Here is a 26,744-nt window from a genome sequence, read left to right on the forward strand (position 1 = left end):
GCGGCCGGGCCGAACCCTTCCCCGGCCCTGCCTGCAGGCGCACCCCCACTCTGCGCATGCGTCTCCGCCCCGGGCCGCTGAGGGTTGCCATGGTTACCGCGACCCGGAAGTGCCGCCGGGGGGCGATGGCTGCCCCCAGCCCCGAGCCGGCAGCCACGGCCCGAAGGGGGCCCCGCGGCCCCGCCGCCCCGTGAGGCCTTCCCACTGCTCTCCCACCATGGCCCGGGGGGCCGGCGAGGCGGCCGCGGAGGGGGAGCTGGTAAGGAGTGAGCGGCGGGGAGGAGGAGAAGGCCCTGGTTCTGTCTAGGCCTGCTTCGGCCCGGGCTCGGCTCAGGAAACGCTCCCGCAAGGCCGGGACAAAACCCTGGAGCACCCCCGGGCTCACCGGGCCGGCGAGATGGTGGCTCGGAGGGGGAGTGGGATGGATTCTGCCTTCTCCAGCCCGCGGGACTCTGGGCTCTGCCCGTGTCTCCCCGAGTGCCCCGCAGCACGGCACAGAGGTGACAAAGTCTCAAGCTGTGCTAAGGAAGGTTTGGGCTGGACGTTAGGAAGAATTCCTTCACAGAAAGAGTGATTAGATATTGGAATGGGCTGCCCAGGGAGGTGGTGGATTTGCCGTCCCTGGAGGTGTTTAAAGGAAGGTGGACGTGGCACTCAGTGCCGTGGTCTGGTTGGTGAGGTGGTGTTGGGTCATAGGTTGGACTCGATGATCTTGGAGGGCTTTTCCAGCCTAGATAATGCTGTGGTTCTGTGTTGGTGTTTGTCTCCCGCCCCCTCAGCAGCCAGCTCCCTCTGGGAGCCCCCAGGTTCTGTTGCTGCCTGCTGCAGGTGGCTCTGGCTGGGGCAGTTTTGCAGGAGCAAAGGGGCTCTGAAAGTTACCAAGCCATAGTGCTGGGGCTGTTACTGCGTGTTTGTATCCTGGCCAAGGTTTTGTTGTTACCATTTATCAAAGCTGGGCACTCTCCACATTGTCTGATTCCAAAGCTGCAGTTAGGGAGAGATATTTCAGAACGAGACACCTTAAAATAACAAAATTAATCAGCATGCTGCAAGGAGCATTGCCTCAGGAAATGAAAAACTGTATGGCCTGGTGTGTGAGGACACATCCCTGCCTGCTCTCAGCCAGCATGGCAGGCTCTTTAACCTGCTCTCCTTGCTCCTCTTCTGCCAGACAGGGTTTCCAAAATATACTTCATCCCCTCTCGTGCCTCTTACAGGCACAGATCAGCATCTGTCCAAAGCTTGGTGCTGAGTGCCTCAGAGGCAGCAGCAAGTGGAAAAGGTCTTTCTGTGAGGGCAGCATTCAGATAATTTGGAAGCTAAGTGGAAGTTTTCCTTCAGCTGTGGATATGCTTGCATTTGAGAGGGAGGGAAACTTGTCATCTTTCTTGCATTTGAGGTCTCTTCCCTTGGCCTGAACACTTCTCCACTTCTGTACAGGAGCTGAACAATCCCATAGCATAGCAGGGGTAGCACAGGTGAGGGAGGAAGGGAAGAGCTGGGTGAGTTGCAGCTTAAATGGTGGAGAAATTCCTGCAGAGCCATGAGGATTCAGCTGGTGCAATGCTGTGCACTGCAGTGTCAGGTCTCTGTGACTCAAGTGCCCTCAAAGTGTCCCTCATGGCACAGGGGATGATGAACCTGGATGATCTTTAAGGTCCCTTCCAACCCAAAGCATTCTGTGATGGTTCATTGCTGAAGTGACTTTCACAATATCCCAAAACTATTTGTATAGAGCAAATGATGCTGGCTTTTGCAGCAAGAGCCCCACCATCTTTCAGTGGCTTTAGTGGTTTTGAAAAATGGCATATTTTTGTCTTAAACAATTGACATTTCAGCAATGCAATGGAAGGCTTTGGTCACAGTGTTTACTGTTTGAATTTATTGCTTTCCAGCTTTGTAGAACTGTACAAGTTTTTTGGATGTGTATTGCAAGCAGTTGTTCAGTAGGAAATGTCCTGTGTTTGCAGGGGGATGACAGCCTGTCTGTGGTAACCTGCCAGTCAGAAACAGCCCTGGTGAGTTTGAATTAATGCCCCAAAACCCCTCTGGAGCTGCTGCTCATCTGTGTGCTGCCTCCTGCTCACCAAGCACCCCTCAGAGAGGAGAGTGAACAGTGGCACTGCAATGGGCTTGTCACAAATCTCTAATTTCAGATGTAATTCTGCCTTCCAGATTCTCAGCACTGGGGCTGCAAATGATATTTGGCTTTATTTTGCTGTTCTATCAAGTTGTGGGCTTAAGTAATCCTTTTAGAGAGTTTTAATAGAATTGAATAACTCCTTTAGCTAAAGGGTTCTACAGATCAGCCTCTACTCTGGGATCATCTTGAATTTTCTGCTACTCCTATTTAATATTGATGGGAAAGGTCTCATGTTCTGAGCAAGAATTGACAGTTTATCTGTATCATCAGACTTCACTTGGCACCACCTTAATTCTGATCACCATTGCTGTGCCCAAATCTGCATATGCTTAATGCTACTATTTTTCTTCTCTATAGAAAAGGTTTTGTCTTATTAGAAAAAAAGATCTTCATAGAAAATGGGAGATTGAAGGCAATTTTGAGATTACATGATGATGTCTTAAGAGCTGAGTATTTTCAATACAGAAAAAAAATTCCATTTCTCTTTCAGAAGTTAAAGAAGAAGATTTTTCACAAGCCTCCAAAGTCACCAAGTAAGTGTTCCAAAGCTTTTTAGTCTGCGATTGCAAAACTGGGTATGTTTGTGGGATACAGGAACTGGGAGCTTTATCTGAGACAACATCTTGTTATTCTCTTCAGAATTATTCACTGCTTTGTGCAGAGCACACCTGTTTGAGATCTCTTCTGTAACCTGTGAAGTCCAGCTTCTATAGACTGAAATATTGACATTTATGGGTTGGTTGTATTTCTTGATTCTCCAGAATAACCTAATTTTTTCTCATGTTATGCCTTCTGATGGCAACCATTCTGAATTTGTTTTTCTTCTTGTCTTTTTGGAGAAATGCTGATACTTGTTGTGTAGAGAGACTCTGGAATTACTGGAGCTCTCTACCATCCAGTCATAGATCTCTGTGTGTAGATTTAGTGGTTCTCTGTTTCATTTGTTGTGATGGGTTGTTTCATTTTTTTTCACAGTACAATGTTGTTATTATTATTAGATCTGCAGTTCTAATATTGGGTTTGTCCTTTTTTTCTGGGGTTTATGGTTTTTTGTTGTACTTTTCCATTTACCTTGCTTCATTGGCTTTTAGTGAGTGTTTCAAAGAAGGCTTTATCCTAAAGTGTTGTTAATAGCAACATGTGCAGGTATCTTAAGGATGCCTATCCAAACTGTCCACATAAATATTTCCACATGTGTTGAGTCATACTACTGTCACTCTGCTTTTTCTAAGCCTTTTCATTTTTTGGAATTGTATTTTTTTATTTATGGTGGAGTTTTTTGGGTTTTGTGTTTTGTTTTATTTATATGACTGTCCCATTGCTCTGTATAAGCCAGTCTGGAATATGCTGTTAAATTCTATTTTTACAAGTAATAGGATTGAGTCTGGAAACTTTGAAGAACAAGACAACAAGAATTTTAGTAACCTTGAGCTTTTGAAGGCAGCACTGAGATATTTTCTTTTGCTGCAGAGTCTCCCTACAGCTCAAGCACACAACTGTATCCTAAAAAAGCTGCAGCTTGGAGATCTCTGCAGAGAGCAGGCAGTGCTTGTTTTGAGAATGCAACTGTTGAAAACCCAAGGCAGATGTGGCTGGGATTTCTGAAACAAGGTATTAGTATAGAAATGTTGTTTGCATTTATGGATAAAATTCATTGTTGTGGACAGCTTAACATATAAACTATTAAAAAATAGATTTGTATTTGATTAAAGGTCACACAGGAGTTAATTTCACTGTTATTTATTTGGGTGGTTGGATTTATCTGATCTTGAGCGTTGGCATTTATAGAGGGAATAATTAACAGCATCTGGAGCTTTCCATGTTGCATTTGTTCAGAATAATTCCACAAATTTAATTCACAATTATGCCTGATTTTTGCATTTTTGTTCCATTTCTCTTGGCAGGAATGAGCCATGCTCTGAAATCAGATGCTGACACGGGGCATGTGCGAGCTAACGTTTCCAGTAGCACTCCAGAATATTTGAAGGAAGCTCTAGGAATGAAAAAGCCAAAACATGCTCGTTCTTCCAGTAATGGTAAGTTCTATAATGGTGTGGTAGATAAAAGTGAATTATTTTTTTCCCCTCTAAAAACACACATTGCTTAAGAAAAGCAAGAGCCATTTTAGTATACTAAAATACATGTGTGAAAATATGATCCATGAGATAGTTTTTGAAATTCCTAAATTTGTTAAGGCAGGGATTTCCAATTTTTTTTTGAGCAATGAATCACTATTAGCTTTCAAAACTTTTGCAAATTGCCATGCATTTGCAGCTGAAAACGTTGCAAATATAATATGGTTCAATGGGACAGCTGTAGACAATTTATTGTGACTTCAAAACATAGTTTAGGAACCATTGATAGAAACCATCTGCTTGCCTGAAATTCTGTGTAATTGACTCCTTTTACTTCTTCTCTAGAAAGTGTTTTATCATGTGGTTGTGACATTAAAATCAAATGAGTTTTATGAGAAGAGCAAACTTTCAAAGTTTTATTCTGCTTTTCTTAAAGGAGAACTGTAAACTTTAAAATTCCACTTCCATTTAAAATGACACCTGTACATTTACTGGTGATACACAGTTTCTGGCAACTTTACAGGATGATATATTTGTGCATGTTAAACATAAATAGAAAAATGCATTCTAGACATCTTTTAGAAACCTTTTGTAAATAATGGATTTATTGGGATGAGAAGACTGCAGTCTGTGAAGTTTGTATCTTTCTTGAGATGGGTATTTTAATATAGCAGCAGAGAAGTAATTAGGAAAAAGTTGGCTGCAGAATCTGGCAGAAGTTTCCTACAGTAACACTTCCATTTCACCTCCATTTCTAAAATTAATTTCCTTGTTGATTTTGCTTCTTCGAGGAAAGGAGAAAAACCTAGTTTCCACTTTGGTGCTGTTCTAGATATTTCTCTTTATCTGCAAGGTTTCTGGTTAGTTAAAAATATTAAAAATACCTCTTTTGGATCTACTTATTTTACATACCCCTTTCTGTAGGCTACATTCCTGGAACTCCTGACTACAAAGAGAAGGAAGATATGTATGATGAAATTATAGAACTGAAAAAGGTACAGTTTCTCTGATACTACAGAAAAAGTCATGGCATTGCTCCATCCTGTGCCTGTCCTGGCCTTAATGATCCAGAATACTTTGGTTTCTACAACTTGGGATATCCACCACATTTTTTTTGCATTTGTAATGTAGGGCTAAACTAAAACTTGTGTCTGTCTAAGACAAATTCACTGTGGTGATAGGGTTAGAGTTTTCTCTAGAGGTTGGTGCACTGTATGAAGGGTGAGGACTGGGCTTGTTGAACTCTGGGGTTACCTGTAGACAAATTCTTGGCTGTGGTTGATTGTTGGTGTAAGGCTGCCTTTCTGTAAGACCTTCTCCTTTTATCTTCCCTCTGTCTCCTCCCTAAGCTGTCCTGTCCTGGTGTCTGCCCTGGTCCAATGTGATGGTTTTGTGTTTTGGCTGTTTTGTCCTCTTCTTCCATATCACCTTTACCATCGTAATTGGATTGGTTTTGACATCAAAATGTGTTTCCATGTGAAAACTCTGCATTTTCCTATTTCTGAAATGATTCCTCTCCCCCCTTTTAGACAATACAAGCTCAGAAGAATGAGGGAGACAGAATGAAGACCAAGCTCCGTCGCCTGGAAGAGGAGAACAACAGAAAGGACAAACAGATTGAGCAACTGCTGGATCCTTCCAGGGTGGGGATTTCTTGTGGGGATGGAAGTGGGGCAAAAGAGTAGGAGTTTGTGGTGTGCTGACTCCTAGGAGTGATGAGCTGGAATATGAGAGGTGGTGTAAAGGGATTTCTGGTCTGTGCATCTCAGATTAGCAGTAGTCCAGTTCAGTTCAAAGGAAGATGATGCCATGCACTACAGATTTAGCACAAATACTTTTAATTTCTGAAGGTAAAATAAAAATGCTGTCTAATTAGGAGCCCACTTTCTGAATATTTTGCCTGAGAGTAGAAGGGAGTTAACCTCTTGCAGTGTGATGGGTGCATGCAGTCCTGAGACCTGACCAGGAGGCAGAGGAGCAGCCTTGTCAGGCCCTGACAAGAAGCATTTGTGGTTGTGGTCAGACTGGAATCTTACTGAATTTCTTGTGGCTGTCACTCTGTGCAAAACTATGTCTTGGGAGAAATGTGCTAATAGAAAGCTGCGGGCATAGGGAGTTCAGAATTTCAGCTGTTGGACTGTGGAGTTGAGCAGGTTGGAAAATTCTGTGGGAAGAGCCAGCAGTAGAATAAAGCAGCAGAGTTGGCCACTTGCTTTTTCTGTTGCAGGGCTCTGAGCTGGCACGAGCTTGGTCAGAAAAGAAGACTGATAATGGATGGGTAAGAGTGTCTTCATCACTTCCAGCTTTCATTTGTGCTTTTTCCTCTTGCTAAGGTGAAACACTACTAAAAATTAAATTAGGTCAGAAAGAATAATCAGTTAGGGATTCACATAACCTGTATCTCTGTTAGCAGGTAAGGAGTCAAAGATCTAGAACTAACAAAAATCTAGAATTAACATTATTTTGGGGAGCTTTCTTTGTCATTGTCTTGAGTCTGTTTAGGCAGTATTTGATGTTGGCAAGGTAGTGGGCAATGTTGCTTTATTTCATGGCTGTATATCCAAATTGTTAAACTCATTATGAAATCAAGCATCTGATTTCATCAGTGTTGTCTTTTTCACAGGGTTGCAGATGTGTATGATTTACTAAGTACTGAAATATGTAGAAATAAGTATATCTGCTTGGGTACAATGTATAAAGGGCAGACAGGAATAGACCACCTGTGAAGAGACAGATCATTCAAGGACTCACGAGCTCTTTGTTCTTTCTGTAGGTGGTTACTGGATTAAAGCAGAAGATTGTCAAGCTTGAAGAGCAGTGCAAGGAGAAAGACAGCAGTGTTAAGTATGACTTTGAGGGAGCAGGGGGTAGAGGCTTGTATTGGATGAGCTAATAGAGAGAATTGGAAATCCATGTTATTTTTCATTTGCATTCTATTCCTTAAGACATTTTAATAAACTCTCAAGAACATATTGGCAATTATAAGCCAAAAATTATGAACCACCAGCTTGCAGTGTCTTTGCTGATCTGACTGGTTCTTTTTTTTTGTATTATTCTATTCTCAGTGAATCCCAGGCAGACATGAAGACCAGTAGTTTGGAAGAAGTGAGGTTAGCCATGGAAACCTACTATGAAGAGGTATGTCTGGCAGGTCCTGCAGGGTGCATGCAGGACAGGAAGCTGGGCAGCTGTTGAGTCAAAGTGCAAAAGGAATGTTTAAGATAAGTTTCTTGTACCTTAACAGCACCAGTCATTGGTAGCAGGTTTTCATAGTTATTCTCACAGCTCCAGCTGTATGTACTGCAAAAATGTTTTTTTCAATATGTTAAGTGTGTTAATGAAAAAGGGCAAGTCAAGAACCCACTGTACATCCATAAGTGTGATGTTGAGATGGAAGCAAATTTAACAGTAGCCTGATCTTCAGTGATGGCATCATTAGCTTTGCCACTACCCAGAGAGTCTTGTTCTGATTTTCACCTAATGAACAGATGTGTTGCTGTGGAAGCTGACATTGCTAATGCTCCTTAATGGAATCTGTTTTTCACAGGTCCATCGCCTCCAGCTCCTCCTGGCCAAGTCTGAGACCATGAGGAAAAAGTATGTTTAATTCTTCTGATAAAAATGTTTGTGTGTTTGACACATCACTGGAGTCCTACTTTAACTGATGGAAAACTACTACATGGGAATGGGTTTTTTAGATTGCTGGATTTGCTTTTTTGGTACTGCTTGAGTTGGCTTCACAGCCTTGAAATATGTCTTAGTCACATTTTTTGCTTGTAGATAGATCATTTTGTGAATCTGGAAAAACACCAGAGCTATTTAAAAAGTACAGGATAGCACTGAAAATTTATCTCTGTTACATCTTCCCTCATAATCACACCTATTCTGGCATTGCTGGTAATTGAAACAAACTCCCTGGATGTTTGGCATTTCACACTTGAGTCAGTTCTGCATCTTGCTCTAGAGTGTGTGCTGCAAAGAAAATGTTCTTGGAGTAAACAATATTTTCCTTTGGTGCAGAGACACAGATGAGTAAATTGTGTCAGAGAAGCTTGTACTAGTGCTTGTCACTGGTGTGCAAGTGTGGGCATGAGGGTGAACAGTTTATAGAGGCAATTAAAGTCCAAGCACAAAGGCAGAAGACAAAACTCCACTAAGAGAGCAAATTAAAAGCATCACTGCAAGTGAGTGTCATTTGAGCTGAAAAAAGGGTAAGAGTGTCTTGTAGGACAGTAAAATTTGTTACTACACCACTTCAAAATATACTTGACCTCTTAGTGTGAGGTAGAGACAACTGTCTTAACATTGAGTGTAATTATTTAGATTGATAGAAACATGTGAGAACTCCTTAGGGTCATTATTTATACTGCTTGTGTTCCCTAACTCACTGTCACTTGTGGATTGAAAACTGCAATTTGTTTTGTCACTTTTTTAAAAATAAAAATCTTTTGGCTCAGGCCTGCAGTGACCACTCTCTCAAGGCTCTAAGCCATCACACCTCATTTATTTACAGGTGAAAATTAGTCACAGGTCTCTTCCTTGTCCTCAGTTATTCATAGCTTCAAAAAGTGGTGGTCAGGGCAGTCTCTCTCCATTACAGGACTGCCAGTCTCTGCTGGAGAGGCTGAGCACTGAAATAATAAATCATGCTGAAGGTCAGGACTCTGGCATATTGAAAGAGCTGTTTGAGAGTATTTCTTTCATGATGCTTGTCTCCATTAGTTCTGGCTGATGTGAATGGCATTTGGCTTTTTTCAGTGTTAATGCTGAAGGCTGATTATTTGTGTGTGAAGCTGTAGTATCCAGTTGTAGCTAGAAACTGACTTTCTAAGCTCTCAAAATGGACTGAAATCTATTTTTTTATTTAGGTTTAGATGAGCCTAAAATAATGTCACTGAGTGGTCTGGTTGTGGTTTCTATCATTCCTGTCACTAGCCCGTTTTGGTGGTGTGTTGTGTTTTGGTTTTTACTCTTAGTTTTCCCTCCTGCCTGGGACAGCTGTGGGGATAGTCATCCATGACATCTGGACAGTCTTATTTTGTTTGTTTTTTTCTTCATTTCCTTTTAATTTCTAAAAAGGATATCAGCTGAAAATTCAGCCTTTTCACTCTGATATGCTGACTGTGGGCTGTCTCCCCTTTTACCTTGTGATTATTCCAGTGGATGGGATGTAAGATTCTTTCACAAACTGTTCTGTAATTGTCACTGGCAGTGGCATTTGTGCAAAACCAAGTCCATCAGTTACTTCAGGCCTTTATTTCCAGAAGTAAGATTTTGGGAATTTTTTCATAGCAATAAAGCAAATCTATTTCATCTCACTAAAAGTCTGTTTTGTGAACAAATGTTACAACTTTGCACAACTAGAAGCTCAGATTTCTTCTCCCCTTTATTAGAAAAAAATTTAAAATCCCTGTAGTATATTTAAAGTTGTTTTAACACACTTTCCCATTTCTGATGCTTTTCATTTCCATATTAGCTGTATTCTTCAAATCCATTTCAGATCTCTCTGGGGTCTATAGACACAAGGATAATTTCTTTTACAGTAGAGCACCATTTCCAGTTATCTGAAAATACACTTGGGTGTTGGATTTGTTTGAGAGTTATTCCATCTCTGTCTGTCCCTCCCTCTCTCCCCCAGTCTCAATGTTTGTTAGTGAACAAAAGCCATTCAGAGCCTGCAGGTTGCTTCTCTGGCTGGACAGTTTTTTGGAGGAGTCTCACAGTTTACTGAAGCATTTTTTAAATCAGAGGTTCACAGAGTGCTGGTAAAACATTATAAGGTTGGTTAACAAAACAAACAGAAAATAAGATAAATAACATACAAGTGCCTTTGTTTGTGCATAAATGGAAAGAGTGGGGGAGGAAGTAAAAGGAATAAATGAATTTTCAATGTTTCAAATTTTTTGACGCAAATTAAAACAATTGTGGAAGTGTTGAGCAAGATGATTTTTGCATGCTTTTTCAGAGAAGAAGAGGTAACTCCCCAAGTAAAAAAAAAACATTGAGAAATGTTATTATGGGGGAACTGAGGCTGTCAACTCAGCCATCTGACTGGAATAGTGGAGCTGCTCCACTCCTTTTAATGCTGCCTCTTTGTTCTCTGCTTTTAAGTTAACTTTCTGGTTTTGATCCCTTTTCCAAGTGCAGAGGGCAGAGACACCCAGAAACGGCTGAAGGCCCTGAATGCTGCAGTGCTGAGGCTCTCCAGGAACATCAGGGAAATGCAGGCTGAGAACCGCAGGCTGAAGGAGGACCTGGACCACGTGCTGAGCACTTCCCCTCCTCACAGTAAAACAAAAAGTGTGTGCTGGAACATCACTGAGGCTGGGCCAAGGGGTTTGGGTACAGCAGGACCCTACAAAGGGAGAAATAAGGGATTTGTTACAAAAGTGAAGATTCAGGAGTGGCAAAGTTGGAATGAGAACCTTCTTTCAGGATTCTCTGATTTCTCCAGTCAGATCTGTGTTTCTTCCCTTATTGTCCCTGAGAATTCTAAACTGGAATTGATAGAGGAAACTTTTCAATAGCTGAAAACTGGTGAACATGAGTGGCTTATATTGATTTCTGAGCTAATTGGTTTAGAAGTCAGATATTTTCTGCCCATTCTCATTTTTTCATTGATAGATGTTTAAAGTTGGCTTTCAGACATCTTTAAATGGTATTTTGATAGGGCCAGAAGTTTCAAAAAGCAAGAACAATGTTGCCCCATGGATGTAGTTACATGTTTAAAGCTTTGTTATTGTATTTAGATTACAGTGAGTGGAGCAGACAGAGGCTGGTGAGGAAGATTTTGGATCTAGAAAAAGTAAGTGGCTTTTTTACCTGTCTGGGAGCAGAAAATGCAGAACCACTGCCTTGTCCTTCAGTGGTGTCTCAGCCTTGTGCATTCTGCCTCATACACTGCTGCCTGTAGCATGAGCCCTCCCTCCCTGTTTTCTTCTCTCACACTTGTTAGCTGTAGATGCACACTTTAGAATTAACCTCCATTTGATCTTTTCTCACAGCCTAAATAAAGTAATTTCACACTAAATTTAACTTTCTTTTTGTGTGTGTGTGTTTTCCATGTGAATTTACCCTGCTCAGAAGGTGTGTGCCATGGAGAGCAGCAGGGTGTCCTTAGGTGATAGTGGGGCATCACAAGTGCTTCCTGAGTCATCCTCACATTCTGTGGACCTGGACCATCCAGCATCCCAACATTTAGGTGAGGAATGCTGTCGTCTCCAGAGGCTGGTGAAGAAGCTGAAGGATGACAGGCAGGCACTTCAGAACCTCCTGCTCAGTAAAGAGTAAGTGTGGCTTGTCTGGGATGTTCTTCTGTAGGTGTGAAGTGTTTCATCATTTCTGTTCCTGTTATGAAATGATGTAATAAGTAATTCACATTTTCAACTGGAATATTAATTTTGAGAATCCCTTCAGTTTTTATTTCAAAAGCTTTGTTCTAGTCCTACTTGCTTCATAATATTACATTGAAGAAGAAAAGCCAGAGGATGGAAAAGGATAATTTCTGATTGTTTCTAGCACATTTTTCAAGGTTTATTTTTCTGCCAGCCATACTGAAAACCCTTTGAAAGGTTATATGTTTATACAGCACTTCTTGTTTGCATTGTGCTGTAAAACTCTGTATGTGGTTTTTTGTTTGTTTGTTTTTTTTTTTCAACATGTTTTGTCCTGATCTCTCACTTTCTCCATTTAAACCTGCCTTCTGCCCTGGGATGCTCTGTGGCTTGTGTTCTCCCCATAAGAGATTGATGTGCAGTTTGTATTGCCTGGACTGTTTGGTGTGTCAGGGCCTTGGGGCAGCTTCATCTGAGCACTGTGAGCAGGGACATGCCACAGGGAGGTGTCTTGGTGTCACTTTGCCTCCTGTGTCACCTCTGAACAAAAATACACAGTGAGAGCACCTGGGGAGGCCTTTGCTCCTCAGCAATGGGTGTTTGCACTTAGTTTTGTTTAAAAGGAAAAATTAAACATTTAGTTACTTTACAAATTTGAGGAAACCCAATTGATTTAAAAGTTTAAAGAAAAAATAACTACTTGGTGGAAGTATGAATGTCTCAGGTATCACTGAGATTTCCCTGTACCTTTGTAGATTAGATATCAAGCAGTTACTGCAGGCTAAGGCTGAAGTGGAGCTGGAGCTGCAGAAGTGGCAGAGTAAGATGGAGGAAAAGAGTACAGAAGAGCAGACTTTAAGGTAAAGCATTTTGTATTAATAGATCCTTTTTGAACCCAAAAACAAATCTCCTGAAGTATAAATCTCTTTTGAAGTGGCTCAAATTCTGTAGGAGTTCATCTGAGCTGAAAGAAGCTGGGGATTCTTTTAAGCAGAAGTGTTTGGAGAGATGGAGTAAGTTACTAGGGGAAGACTTTAGAGTGCTCTTAGAGGAAGTGGAAGATTAAGTAGGATAGTAAAAATAAGATTAAAATTATAATAAAAATTCATAAGATAAATGGAAAAAGCTTTTATGTTTCAGACATTTTTTCTGCATGAAAATGTTGTACTCTCTTTACCTTGGCCTGTGTTTCTAGATCATTGTCTCTGTGTCACTCCAGTTACTTCTTGTATTCTGTACAACTGTGAGTGAGAATCCTCTGCAAGGGAGGCACAAAAAAGTGATTTCAATATTGTTTTGTGAGAAAGGACTTTGACTGACAAATACAAAACTGTAGCAGATCTAAATACATTATTATAGTATCAAGGCTACCACAGTAACCTTGAGACTTCTTAATTTTAACATAAGGCTGTGCTATCACAGATTGAGAATTGATGTTTTGTGTCTTTACTATGAGAACAGGTATCATCCTGAGCAGTTTCCCTCCTTGGCCTTAAAAAACAAACCCAAAGCAACCAAGTGTTATGAGATAGGTTCAGTATTTTCAAAGCAGGGTCAACAGAAAATTTCTATAAGCTATAAATTTCTTTGCTTTTCCAACCACAGTGAGGAAATCCAGAACCTAACACAGAAAGTAGGAAAACTGGAGTTAAAACTGGAGGAGGAAAAAAGGCAGATTGGAGAAGATACAGTGGAAAAGCTTAATAAGGTACAGCCACATTTTTGTTTGTGTTTTTCTTTTTTCTTTGTGTCTGATATAGATTTCAAAAGAGCTGCTACTTGTGTTTTTTCAGAGATACATTAAATCTTGTCATAGAGATAATGATGGTTAACTCCCAATATTTGTTGGAAATAAGTTATGTCAGTAATTAACACTGCAACTTGGGGAGTTTTTTGAAGCTGTTCTGTTAGTGGTCCTCTGCATTGCTGTTGCTTTTTTTCTTTCTCAGTGTAATGTTGCAGAAGTCTTAAACTTTTACATGTTTGGGCTTTTCCTAAAACTTAATAAAAAATTTGTGGTTACTTTCATCTTCTTACAGCATCTGAGGCCATTTCCTAATTTCAGTCTGATTTTGTAGAGGGAGGGAGGTTTTGAAGGAGTTGACAGTTAGATAAAGAATGGAGACACAGGTAAATGTGCTCCCTGGCAGACTGGCAAAAGATAAAAATCCTTTTTCAGTGTTTCTTCTGCTGGCCAGGTGGTCACTTAGGGCACAAGAGCTGTGCAGTCAGAAAATACACTCACTTGTTTTTCTGTTAGGATGGAAGTGAGGTGCTTTTTTGTGGGAAGATATACAGGATGTAGAGCACTCATCATCATGGAAATTGAGGGGGGTTTTAATTCTGCTGCTGGTGGAATGTAATATTTGACTCAAGAATTAAGGAAGATGTCCATAAGTGCACTTCACTTTTAAGTGAAGTTTTCCTAGACTTGATGCATTCTACCTAATAAATATCTTTGTGCATATATTCTGTTAATCCTGGACAGTCTTAAGTGTGGCTCTTGAATCAGTTTGGGGTTTTGTAAAATATGTCTGAGCTTTATATCTATGTAATCTTCTGTCCCTCTTCCCAGTGAGGCAATTGGCCAGCAGAGATGGATGGGCACTGACAGAGCTGCTTTCAGAGGCACTGTGGCCATGTTAATCTCATTTTACTAAATATTACTTGGAAATTGTTACTGGGGTTTTGATTTGCACTTAAAAATAAATAGACCCTGAAATACACATAGTAAAAAATACTAATAAAAATGTCCAGTGGCTTAAGGGTTCTGGTTTCTGATATACTGTGCCATTCTGTAGATTCTTTTCTGTGTGTTACAGGCTCATGGATGCTAGAGGATGTTTTGAATACCAAATAACTGGAGTCTTTAAAAACAGCCAACAAACAGCTCCTTTTTCCCTCTGCAGACTATATATATTCTTGGCCAGTAACCATCCATTTATTGAAATGTTCCCATTATTTGTAATTATCACTAAGTTCCTACCAATTTCTCATTTTAATAGTAGGTTGTCATTTTTAATATGACATGATCCATTTGCTAAACTTAAGCCTGGAGCTCGGCGGTTTTAGGTTATAAATAAATTCTTTTCACAGAATCAAGAGGTTTGTTCAGAGCCTATAAAATCTCTTGTTCCTCTAGTTAAAATTTTACACCAACAAATTAGATTAGTCTTTTAAACTTGCAGTTAACTTTTGTTTGGCATGTGAGGTATGACAAGTAGGGTGGGATAATTTGGGATCAAAAGGATCAAGTGGTGAGAGGTGGAATATGCAACCACACCTTGGGAGAAATTATTGGAACAAGATCTTGTTTTATTCTTGGTTTCTTCCTTTTTCCTCTAATTAATTTCATTAAGATAGAAGAGTAGATTTATGCCAACTTCCACAAGCTTGGTGTCATACAATGGCCAGCTCTCAGTAAGCTTAAAGAGATGATTATGGGACCACAGTTGCCAGGATGAGGCACAAGAGACCTCCCTGGTTAATTAATACTTGTCTTTCCTGGAGAAGAACTGCAGAATCAGATAACCTGATTTTTGTTCTCAGTCTGTTGCTAACACACAAATCATTTCTGAGTAACAAAGCAGTGAGTTAGCAAAGCACAGAAAAATAGGAGTGTGTGCAAATGGAAACTTCTCCATTCCCATGCCCTGCTGAGGGCTGAGAGGGGCAGGGATGTGTTTCACTCTCAGAGTTGTCTCCATGATGAGTTTGAACACAAACAGGGTTCAGAATTAAGAGTTTCCTCTTGAACTTCCCTCTGCCCTGCAGGCAGGATGAGCTCTGGTGCTGATTTTCCTGAGTCATTTGTAATCTGTTCCCTCACAGCTCTGGTTTTACTGTGCTAACTTAGAGATTCTCCTTTGCAGGCTCCTCCAGTCTGCACAGTGACAGACAAAGAAAGTCACAGGAAAGAACAAGCAGCCAGAATTATCCAGAGATACTGGAAGATGTACAAAACCAAGGTGAGATTCTCCTATCAGGGAACAGCTATCCCCCCTCTGAATCTTACTCTTGTTTTAGCATCTATCCACACATCTTGAAAGATTATGTTGTTTGAGTTTGGCAGGGGTTGGGACAAATGTTTTCTGTGTCTTTTAATTATTGGGAAAATTTGGCAAATTTTTATTAGCTAAAGCTTGTATATATTTGTGGCATTAACATGGGCATTTTTCATTTCAGAAAGAAGAAGTTGCTCTGCATGAGGTGAGTGTGTTTATGACACCCAACCAAACAGTCCAACAGATTTGATTTGTATCAAAGGGCAAACAGCCAAGACAATATTTGCTCTTCAGGCTGGCTATAATTCTCCTTCTGATGTCCTGATTTTGTTTCGTGTATTTTGTCAGTGGTCTTAAATTTTTGGTCTCTAATTTTCCATAGTTGGCACCTTCTACAAGGTGAAAGCTTCTGAAAATTCTGAACCAAATCTGATACCTACAGACAATAAAGTTTTCTAAATGGGATAACTCTAATCCTGATTTAATTTTCATAATGATGAATCTTCAGAAAGCTTTGAAATAGGATTTGAAGCTTTTGCTAAGGAAAAATATCAGAGAATTATGAAGATAATGAAAAGTTTGTCACACAAAGTCATTTCTTGATGAATGTTTTGGAGAAGGGTTTTAATTAAACTGTTTTTTTCAAATAGCACAATGTAGCATCTTACCTTTGTTTCTTCCAGAACACTAAAAATCCCACTTTCATAAATTAGAATTAATTCTGACCATGTGACACAAACATGCTGTTCTAAATGCTTTTTGTTGATTATAACCCAGTAAAATCTCTGAGGGGAGTGGAAGGCTTTGCCTTCAGTGCAATCACCACAAGGTCTGCCAGCCTTGGTTGGGTTTCTGATTGCAGCAGAGCATCTCAGAGCCCTCTGGGCACCCAGAATCTGACATGGGAGTGGGAGCACGGTGCGGTGTTGGTGAAACTCAGGCTGCTGCTGGCAGCTCCAGCTTCACTACATTTGATAGGATCAGTGCTGAGCACCTCCCAGGTGGAATTTAAAGCCCAGAGCTGCCCCTGGGGGTGCAGAGTGTGGGGTTATCTTGCAGAGGAGCTAATGCCACTTCTCTCCATGGCAGGCAGTTGTTCTGCTCCAGGCAGCCTTCAGGGGACATTTATCTCGGCAGAAAGTGCTGCTGGATGCTGGGGTGCCTGATGCAAAGTCTCACACCGAGGTAACTGTGGGGACAGATGGGGATCCCAGCATCACTCTGTGTCTATCTTGCCCTGTAAAGGACTTTACTTCCAGGCTTAATTTGTTGAATCACCCGGTGATTGTTTTAATGGGCTGGTTGGCAGCACCACTGTAATTCTAGAAAGATACTGAGCTCATTCCCTGGCTTCCCTTCTTACTTTCTGTAGTTCACACTTTTTCTTAGAAGTAAAGCTGTAACTTCTCAGCCTTGTGGTCTGTAACACTGTAACTTTTTTTTCCCTGGTTGTCCCTTCAGATAGCACCCTCTTTAACTCTTTAATTTGGAGTTTGTTGAAAACTTTACCTGCTCTCAGGGGCTCACTACTCAATCACTGGAGTCATAGATAAACTTTTTTCACCAAAGTTCAGCAATAAGAATCTGGATTCTTATTGCTGAACTTTGGTGAAAAAGTTTATTGAAAAGTAAAGGAGTCTTGGTGAGGCATGCTCAACCTAAGACTTGGTGTCCTCTATCATGTCCAGTTTGCTCCAGATTATTCAGTTCTGAATATGAAAAAATTTCCTTACCAATTAAACATTTGGTTTCTGTAAATCATTTGCCAGGTTATATAAATATCCTTTGGACCTTTAACAGGCTATAGTTAATTTGTAATTCTCCATCTAGGTTGTCCATCTGATTGTACTTTCCATGCTCTTTGATTCTGGTAAACTGGCCCAATGTAGGAGGACTGAATACTTGCCTTGATACAAGCAGAAAATAAATCCATTATGAAGGTTGTCTTACCTCCTTAATCTTCAAAAGGTTTCCTTCCTGGAAAATAAATGAACTTTCCTTGCAGGTGTCTGCTCTTTCATTAATTGAATGCTGATGCTTCAAAGCTTACATGATGATCAGATTTGCATTTCCTGCTGATTTAGTCTTACAGAACCTTAAAACCTGTAGACCAAAAGATGGGGATGTTTGTTCTACTGCCAGTTTCACAATCAAGAAGATTGTGAAAGGTTCTGTAGAGCTTCTGTGCAATCTGTAAAAGGTCAGTTTTCTTTAATCTGATTGCTTTGCAGAACTCCTGCCTGTCTTCCATGTCAGACTCCTCGAGCTTTTCTTCTGATTGCAAGGAGAGAGATGAGATTGTGACATTCATCCAGTCCATTTTCAGGGCTCACTTAGCACATACAGAATCCCTTCAGGAGAGGTAAGCCAGGAGTAGATACTTCTGCAACCTGCAATAGCAAAATCATTTTAATTACAGGAGAGGAGTATTTTTTAATAGATTTTTAGTGTGGGCTCCTTGGCAGAGAAGGAGAACAAGGCCATTGTTATAAGAAAAGACAAGGGAGAGCTAGTTCCTGAGAAGATTCAAAAGATGTGCAACTAAAAGGAGCTTTGTGGCAGCAGGAGTCTTCCCATGCCCTGCTGCATGTTCTCTTCCATAGCAGTGAGTGAAAGTAAAGTGAAATAATTCCTCTGTGGAACAGAAAGGTTATTGTTGTTATCACACAGATTGCTGCTATATTTGCTTAATGTGTGAATCTGAAGCCCTGACATGTGCAGGTGAAGGGTTATGTGGAGGAAGAAGAGGGAGAAGCTAGAATGCCATCAAGTCACTTAGCTCAGGCAGGGTGCAGGGGTTTGATTACTGCTTAGGTTTATGGTGTCTCTGTCTTGAAAAATACTTCCTTTCTCTCCAGGGTTTCCTGCTCTGAAAGTTTTTAATGTCAGCTGCCATGGTTACAAGGAGAGGTGCATGGCTGTCACCTCTGTTCAGTGTCTGGGTTCACTCCTGCAGGTGATAGAGCAGCAACACAAGAAACTTTTCAGCACAGCCTGTGCAGAGAGACTGCAAACACTGTTGTGTGCCTCATGCTCTGTGTGTGTCTTTGTGCAGGCCCTCTGTGCCCGGTTCCCCCAGTGAGAAAGCAGATCCTGCAGTTCCCAGCTCAGAGAAGAGACCAGGCTCAGCAGCACTCCAGGGATCTCCAGTCCCCACATCTCCTCTTCCTGGTAATCTCCCTCCCCTGTGTTCAAAAGTCTGGGTGTTTTGAGTGGGTGCCTGCACAGTTTTATAGAGAACATCTGCATGTGCACACACATGTGCAGCCTTGCACTCCCTGTGGGTGGCTTCATTTGGGGCATGTTGCTTCTACTGGCACGTGCAGATCCCTCCATAAAAAATAGAAGCTCTGACAGTCTCAGCACCAGCTTCTTCACAGAGCTTTGTCTGTTTGTCCCAGCTGTGGCTTGGAATGTCTCTCTGATGTAAGTGGTAATTATTGAGGGAACATGGTGTTCCCCTGTATTGCCTCTCTGCTTCCTTTTCAGCCCTGTAGCTGCAGTGTGGTACTTCCCATCACATTTTGGGCCCTTAGCCATAGACAAGCTGAGAGCATTTCCACCACCCTGACTTAGTTTCTGCAGAAGACAGACAGACATCTGCTAAAAAGAGCCATCCTAGGCAGCCATGTGCATTTGCTCATGGTGTTTTCAGCAGTCTTCAGTTGCTGCAGTGAGGGGAAAAATGAAGTCCTGGATAACCTTGCCAGCAAGTACTACTGTAATACAAACTGAGAAAATCTGTCTCTTTTATGGCTCTTGTGCCTTTTGGTTTTCTTCTTGGATTCCTTCTTGCTGTTTGTGAGAAGAAGATGGAGTTAAAGCCAAAGAAGCTTTTAGGAGGACTTTAGAAGTACTGAGTAAGAAAGACAAAGCAATGCTGCAGATAAGACAGCCTTAGATATGCAGCTTCAAAGGATTTAAATCAAAAAGGGCTGGTTCTGTCCAGAGTGGGACATTTGAGGCTTTCATGGACCAGCTGGGGAGAAAAGGAACAACTTTGAGTGTCACCTGAGAAACACTGGCTCAGTTATTTTGTCAATGAAAAGCTCTCAGTCCCTGCAGGCTTGCTCAGAGACAGAGAATGCTGTAAGCAATGAGGCTGTTTCTCTAAGATAGGAGGTGGGGAATAAGCCAGATTTGCAGGGCTTGTGAAAACAGAGGTAACACTTCAGTGGAAGAAAATGCATTTAAGAAACTTCACTGTGTTCCATATTCAGAGGCACATTCTGCTTTGTGAAAGAAGTACTTGCTTCTGAAGATGTTTGAGTTTTGAGTGACTTTAATTATGTCTGGTGATAGTATCCAGGAAAAAAATAGTGCTGCAGCACCTTGATTTGCCTGAGCTCTACTGCAGTGTTCATTATTGGCGTGCTCACTCTAAAGCCAGGGGAAATCAGTTGCAAAACTCTGCTCAAAGAGAAAGAATCCCTTAAATGTTTAGTCCTTCTAGGACCCACAGAGGAGTGTAAGATGAGGCAAGCCCAGTGAGCACAGTCATATGAGTGCCAGAAGGGCACAGTCATTGTCTAGCTATGAAGTCTCCTAAGCTAAGTTTTATTGCAGATTATGATGACAAGTTGATGAGTGAAGAAGGTCTGGGATAGTTTATGCTGGAAGAGAGACAGAGGAAACCATGCTCTGAAACTTTCTTCCTTGCAGTCCTTTCCTGGTGAATATCAAAAAGGAGTGATTGGGAGCAGAGCAGGTTTTATTTGCTGCTGATTTTATCAATGTGGGAGATGTTTCCAAGCTCTAGGATGAGGACAGAATGTATCCAGGTGGTTTGTGGGGAGGCACACTGGGGATGTGCTTCTGTAACTGCACAGCTGCCCAAAAAACTGCATGGCACTGAGCTCTCAGAAGCCTGAGGTCCTGTTGCATGGAAGTGTTTAACCAAAATCTCCCAAAAAATGAATTAGGAAAAGCCTCCTAAAGGAAGGAGAGCATCCTGGTGTAAATGCAACCCCTCAAGGATCTGTTTGTTTTTTTGCCATGTGGATTTATGTAGCTTAAGTTAAAGTTAACTAAAAATCCACCCCTGTCATTCTGAGCTCATGACTGATAGAAAAATCCGCTGGCAAAATTGGGGTTTGATGGTAAATTGGGATTTCAGTGGTCATCCTGCAGCCTGGGAAGGATGTGAGACAAGGAGCTTGTTGAGCAGCTGAGTGATTTAAAAGCAATCAAATTCTTACAGCTTTAAATCATGCAGCTGTTGAACAAGTTCTTTCTTCATTTGTCCCAAGTCCAGACTTGCATTTCATGACCTCTAGGTCTTAAAATGATCTTAAGCTTTCAGTCAATATCTGTCTTGCAATAAATCATTTCAATTCACTACCCCTTTGGCATTATTTGAAAAACAATGGGGAAGATGAAAATGTGTTTTAAAACACCTTCTACATCTGCTAGAATGAATGTATATAATCCTGGTGTGGCATTGCAGACTTATAATTCATTGTTTGCATCAGGTTAGATATCTCTGTATTTTCTAGGAATTGAAAACATTTTTTTTAAAAAGTGTATTATTCAGTGCTGCTTTGCTTGTCTTCAGGACCTGGAGGTTTTATAAAGCCATTCCTGCTGTTTCCCATGAAATGAAAGAGAAATTAACGATTCAGCCTGTGAAACTTGGTGTTGTGTTTTGTTTTATTCTGTCAAGGGAGTGACAGGAAGGAAGAATATGTTCTGTACATGCACAGCAATCTTGATTAAGGGCAGTGTTTCTCTTTGTATATTACTGGCCACTCTGGCTGCAACTGTTAACTTCATTTCAGGCTTTTTTAGAATCATAATGAGTTTACATACAACCCTTTACTCATATCAGTGCTTAACCTTCACAAGCACCAAGATAAAGTTGATATCGAACTGAAAATGAGGACAAGAAAATCTCATATGTCAGGAGCAGGATATAATCAAGCATGATTGGGATAATATTAAGCTATTTCATATATAATATGTTTATTCTTAGAGTTGCTTCTTCTGGTTATCCTGCCTGGTTTTGGCAGTTCCCTTTGCTCCTCCGTATCACCAGTGCTACTATCTCACAAATCTCCCTAAAAAACTCTGACATTATTTGTTGTCTGATGCAGAGAAGATTTTCACTTAACTAGAAAATCATGTGTTTCCTTACTTTTTAGGCTGAGGTCAATGTAATATAATGGCCTCCCTGCATCCCCCTTGCCATTCACAGGCTCTGTCACTCTTTTCCTATTCTTGGGCCAGTTTTGGTCCCTTTCCTTTATTCCATGTTCCACTTTCTGTGTTTGCCTGCTCTTCCATACCAAGATTTTTTTTTTCCTGTGTCAGGAATCTCTTATTTCACTACAAGCCCTGTGGCAGCTCTGTTGTCCCTGGATAATATTCTCTGTGTGCCCTCCAGTTCAGGTCAAAACCTCAGACTGTGGCTTCTTGCCAGTTTCCTCTTTCTACCACAGGTTGTCTTGATTTGTTTTCTTCTCTGGGAGAGTCTTTTCAGAGAATTTATGTTTGAAACTGAAAAAGAAGTGGAGCTGAGGGAAGAATATTGTGCTAGAAGGTATTAATAGCTGAGGGGAGGATATTGTGCTGGAAGGTATTAATAGCAGTCATCATTTAGTTCCTACATCTCTTGCACAGGGGTTATAAGCTGCTGGTTCTGCTCTTCCTGTGTCAGGGACTTTGTACATATTCATTTTATGCCTCTGATTCTCCAGTGTTTACTGGAATCATCAGGAGCATCTGTTCACAACCTGAACACTTCTTCAAACATTGGAGTGGTTGAGATGCATAGAAACACATCCAGGAAAAGAGCAAAGAAACAAAATTTTTTATAAAGGCGAAATCCAATGGTGTGGTCACTGTTTTTATTGTCATTACAGTAGAACAGCATGTGAACAATATTTTGGGTGTTTTACATGTATTAGGGTTAAAGCCAGTGACTGAGAGCTTCTACCTTTTTTTGCATCTATTTCCCTTTGTTCCATCTATATCTGAGTCAAGTTCTCATTGTGATCTCTCTGTGTAGTTTAAGCTTGGATCAATTTCTCCTTTTCTGGCCATTTTATGAATATTTGGTTTTGACCTGCAATGGCTTCAGTATCAAATGGCCTTGCTTGGTGTGTGTAACCCCTTGCAAAGGTTTAAAGGCAATAAGAGAGCTCATGCATGGGCAGTGTGTCAGCTCAACCCTTGCTGTGCACTGTGGCTCACTAAAGAGGAACACAAACAGCTCCATGCACAAAGAGATCACACCATCCATAACTGGATGACTCCAGGTAAACTTGGAAACTTGCTGGCTCAGAGAATAACATATTTGCCCCAAGGGTTTGTTTTGGCCAGTGCTGTGTGTTGATGAGCTTGTCTGCTGGAATCCTTTCAGGCAGGTCCTGCTCTGCCCCCTGTGCGGCCCTGGACGAGGCTCACTCCGATGACTCCGATGATGTCGTGGTCCCTCCCTTGCTGCAGGTGAAGAAAAGCCACACCCACCTCTAAGGTTTGCTGACAGGCTCTGGTGGTCTGGAATTACTTGGTTCACCAACAAAACTATTTGTACCAAGATCAGTCATATCAAAGATGGAAAAAGGGAGAATATCAGCCCCTTTTTAATGACAGTTCACATGATTTCAGCCACAAATGAGTAATTCTTTGACATGTTTTCTCTGTAGACTTTATGGCTAAAAGCCACTGACTGACTGTTAACCTTACCCTCCTGGTACACAGAGAGTTTGGATTTATAAACTCAACCAAAACACTTCATTGTTTTTAATGAGGATTATAAATTCAGTTGCCAAATTTAAGTGAAAGCAATAAAGCTTTAAGATATTTAATGCCAAACAAAGTTTTATTTCAGGTCAATAAAATAATTTGTTTAATCAGAAAGTGGTAAATGACATAACTCCAGTTTTTAGCCCATGTATGAAAGGGGTACAACTGGTATTTGTTATCTGTGCTTTACTATTTAAAATTTTTACTGTATCATATTTTAATATCTTTTTGTTTTTATATTGAACATTTACAGTCTGTGCAGACCTTGTAAAGGCTTTTAGAAAGCCATTTCTTTGCCATAGGACTATTCTAGGCCCACTGTATCAGCTGGGCTTTCTTATTTATTGACCTTTTCCTGTGTGTGTATGGTGACATGTGTGGTACTGCTTTGTGTTGAAATGTCTGATGACATAATCAGCTTTTGGGATTTGTCAGGGCAGGTGTGTATTAGCAGCAGTGTGCTCTGAAGGGATGCCCCTGTGAGTGTTTTTCCTGCTTAAAAAGTCACAAATTGTGTCTGTTTTGCAGGGTCAACTCTTAACGTGTAAAAATATTTGACATGGGAGATAGAACTGTCTGGAATGCTCACCTGACTACATTGCTCATATCTAATTGGGCCAGTTTGGTTTGGTTTGGGAGCAGAAGTGGTAGGTTGGATTATAACAGAAATCAGTACTGCATCAGAAAAAGCACTCACAGTGTAATTATCCATGGAAAGACCAAAGAAAACAGCCTGATGGGCTGTTGAGGATTTCATCAGAGAGGGTCTTTCCAGATCTCTGCAGACTGTACTTTTGGACTGGATAGTTCCTACTGTTGCACCAACATCCTTCAAAGACATTGAAATGTGTGTGGGTTTTTTTTAAGGTGAGCTAGATAAATCATGATACTTTTTGGAAGGGGAAATTAATTTTACAAGCACATGGTGAAGGTTTTCTGGAAACACTAATGGTTTCTTTGTCATCAAAGAGTAATAAAGTCTCCTGTAAACAGAAAGCACACTCTTAAATATAAGATTTTTATCAGCTTTTCTAAATTAAAAATCAGTCACCACTGTTTCTCAGAATACCAATAAGTCAAGGCTGTCTCAGTTCTGTGATTTCAGTGAAGACTATCTGAGGCTTATCATAGTTTGTGCCAGTACTTAGAGCCAAAGAGGAAACTGGATGGCTGCAGCACAATGCAGCTGATTTCATTTAATCCCCTTGGTGGAAATGCTGCCTGTGCTATTTCCAAAGGCAGTTTTGGGAGCTCTCCATACCCAAAGCAGTCTGAAGAATGTCATTTGCACTCCCACTGGGTAAATTTTTCCTGCTGGTGCTTTGGTCACATGACTGTCATCTGCAGGAAGGATAAAAAAAATATACATAAAAGCAAAGGGATAGAATCCTGGTAGAAGCTGGGATATGTTTCTTTTTCTGGAAGTCACATTAAGAAGAAGGGTCATTTTGCTAAATGGAAGCAGTGCTGTACTGAGTTGCTGTGTATAATATTTCAGGTCTGTAACTGTGACTCTGTCATGGATCTCTCCAGAGAGTAACCAGAGATGAGGCCTGACACATTAAAGGCAGAGTGTGTAATGTGTCAGGACCAGGGCTGATACCAAATACCTGCCTGGCTGTCATCCTATAGGGAGATACTGGGGCAGCAAATGCAATAAAGAAAACATTCTTTTACTTGACTCTGCTGTAATGAGCAATATGACAGTATTAGGAAGTTGATACAGAGCAGAAGGGTTGTGTTTGAGCAGAGCAGGTGGCCAGCAGCAGCACTGTCCATAGACAAATTCTGGGATTAATGGGAGATAGGAGCTTGGAATGACCCAGGCAGAAACCAGGATGAAAAGGAACAAGTGTTTTCTGGGCTGAATCAAAATGTGTCTAAAACTTTGTAAATTTGGGAGTGCTGTCCCTCAGCTATTAAAGATCTGATACTAACATTGAGATGGCCTTCAAAGCCATCCCTTACTTGTGGAGTGAACACATAATTACCTTCCAGTCAGGAGCTTGGTGTGGTACAGGAGGAAGGGAAGCCTGCACAGGACCAGCCTTAGGTGTTGTTCTGTTGTACATTTGATGGAATGTGTTGGAAGGAGCAGTGGTTGACACCAGGTTTGGTTCTGTGGTTATCCATCTGAATGCCAGCACCCATAAATCTGGGAAGAAATGTGGCACAAAGAAGGAGGAAAAAGTTATTTTATTAATAAATGCCATTTTTCCTCAAAAGGGAGCTGAGGACAGTAGAAATGAGTGAGGCTCAAATCTGCCAAGATAGGTCCTGTACAAACACACTGTTTCTGAAAAACACCTCTGTAGAAAGCCCTTGAAACCTTGTGGGGGTGTCAAGGCCTTGAATGAAAATGAAACTCCCCTGTATCCAGTGTAATCTGAAAGCACACTTTCCATCCTGTCAATATGGAATAATGTTTCTGCCTTAAAACCATCTGCATTTTCAGCAGTGTTAGTTAGAGATTGTGTGTGAGTGCAGAGATCTGACTTTAATGGGATGTTATCTCTCTTGATCTCTTTTTGCCCTTAAGTGCCTTTGCCTGTAAATCTTTACTGAGGCATCAAGACCTGAAAACTGTATTGTTTCCTGCACAGCTCTAAAAATAATCCCTGCACAGGCAACTTCTAATGTAGTCAAAATGGAAAAGGATTAATCTTGGCATATGAGAGCACCATTAATTTTTATGATCTTTTTAATATTTAGAACTGTGCAAGTATTTTATATAATTTATTTTGGGATCTTTGAAAAGCTAAAACAATTGCAATGAATTTTCTTTCAACTGTTGAATTTTGAAATAAAGTTTATAACAGAATGTTGATGTGTTTCTTCTGCTACTCCTGTATTTTCATTGCCCTTCTGGCCTCTGCTGCACTCTCCTGTTTTCTCTTTGCACCTGGGCTGACCTTTTATCCCTGATTTCCTGAGTGGACAGTAACAAGATAACTGAAACATGTAAGGTGTGAAATTTCTTCTTTCTTCTAGTGCAGGTTCAAGGTTTTCCCATCAGGAATGAGCAGTGTTCCTGACCAAACCCTGGTGGAACTGAAAGACCTGATGGGTTTTTGCTTTAAAAGACTGGTCTGGGAGCAGCTGAGGGAGAGCAGGAGACTACAGAATTCAACAGTTTACTGACAGTGTATCCTCCCACCTGGCTTATTGTTGCTGTGTGTGAAGCTCTGGAAGGAGCTGGGACATGTGCATTCTTTTCCAGGTCCACTGAAAAAGCCTTTAAGGACTCCCTATGGAAGCCTTCTGCTGGTTTATGGCAATAGAAGACCCTGCTGTGAAAACATGGGAATCCTGCAGTCATCCTCCTGTCAAGCAGAGTCCTTGGTGTAGGACTACAGCAGCTATGAGAGTACAAGATGAGACAGTCTTTGTTCCATGATTTTATTAATTAAATTTCACATTTTTTATTCTTTTCTCTCAGCTC

General features: G+C 41.0%; 1 protein-coding gene across 6 annotated transcripts; it reads left to right on the top strand.

Annotated features, from left to right (window-relative positions):
- Nucleotides 1–54: 54 nt before the first annotated feature.
- IQCE (IQ motif containing E) lies at nt 55–26,744 on the top strand. Of its 6 annotated transcripts, none has more exons than XM_071443940.1 (23): nt 55–259; nt 1,971–2,018; nt 2,634–2,676; nt 3,614–3,754; nt 4,048–4,179; nt 5,143–5,213; nt 5,748–5,861; nt 6,446–6,496; nt 6,992–7,062; nt 7,284–7,356; nt 7,766–7,815; nt 10,361–10,518; nt 10,968–11,023; nt 11,302–11,504; nt 12,308–12,412; nt 13,158–13,260; nt 15,425–15,520; nt 15,738–15,761; nt 16,646–16,741; nt 17,788–17,918; nt 18,612–18,727; nt 22,917–23,030; nt 26,523–26,744. In XM_071443940.1, exons 1-22 carry the CDS (start codon nt 218–220, stop codon nt 23,027–23,029), a joined length of 2,037 nt encoding a protein of 678 aa, XP_071300041.1. In that variant the 5' UTR covers nt 55–217; the 3' UTR covers nt 23,030; nt 26,523–26,744. The 6 variants fall into 6 exon arrangements, with proteins under 6 accessions (XP_071300041.1, XP_071300044.1, XP_071300042.1 ...); XM_071443943.1 differs by having other exon boundaries at nt 22,917–23,002; XM_071443941.1 differs by lacking the exon at nt 26,523–26,744 and adding an exon at nt 23,831–26,123.

This window comes from Agelaius tricolor, unplaced genomic scaffold (assembly GCF_023055355.1).
Source record: "Agelaius tricolor isolate 1412-34295 unplaced genomic scaffold, bAgeTri1.0.p SCAF_19, whole genome shotgun sequence".
Classification (NCBI taxonomy): domain Eukaryota; kingdom Metazoa; phylum Chordata; class Aves; order Passeriformes; family Icteridae; genus Agelaius; species Agelaius tricolor.

Excerpts from the sequence above, each read along its gene's own strand:
- IQCE (XM_071443938.1), top strand. The coding sequence starts at position 218 with ATGGCCCGGGGGGCCGGCGAGGCGGCCGCGGAGGGGGAGCTG. Across the intron at positions 5,862-6,445 it reads AACTGCTGGATCCTTCCAGG|GGCTCTGAGCTGGCACGAGC; the intron begins GTGGGGATTTCT and ends TTTCTGTTGCAG. Across the intron at positions 15,521-15,737 it reads GGAAGATGTACAAAACCAAG|AAAGAAGAAGTTGCTCTGCA; the intron begins GTGAGATTCTCC and ends TTTTCATTTCAG.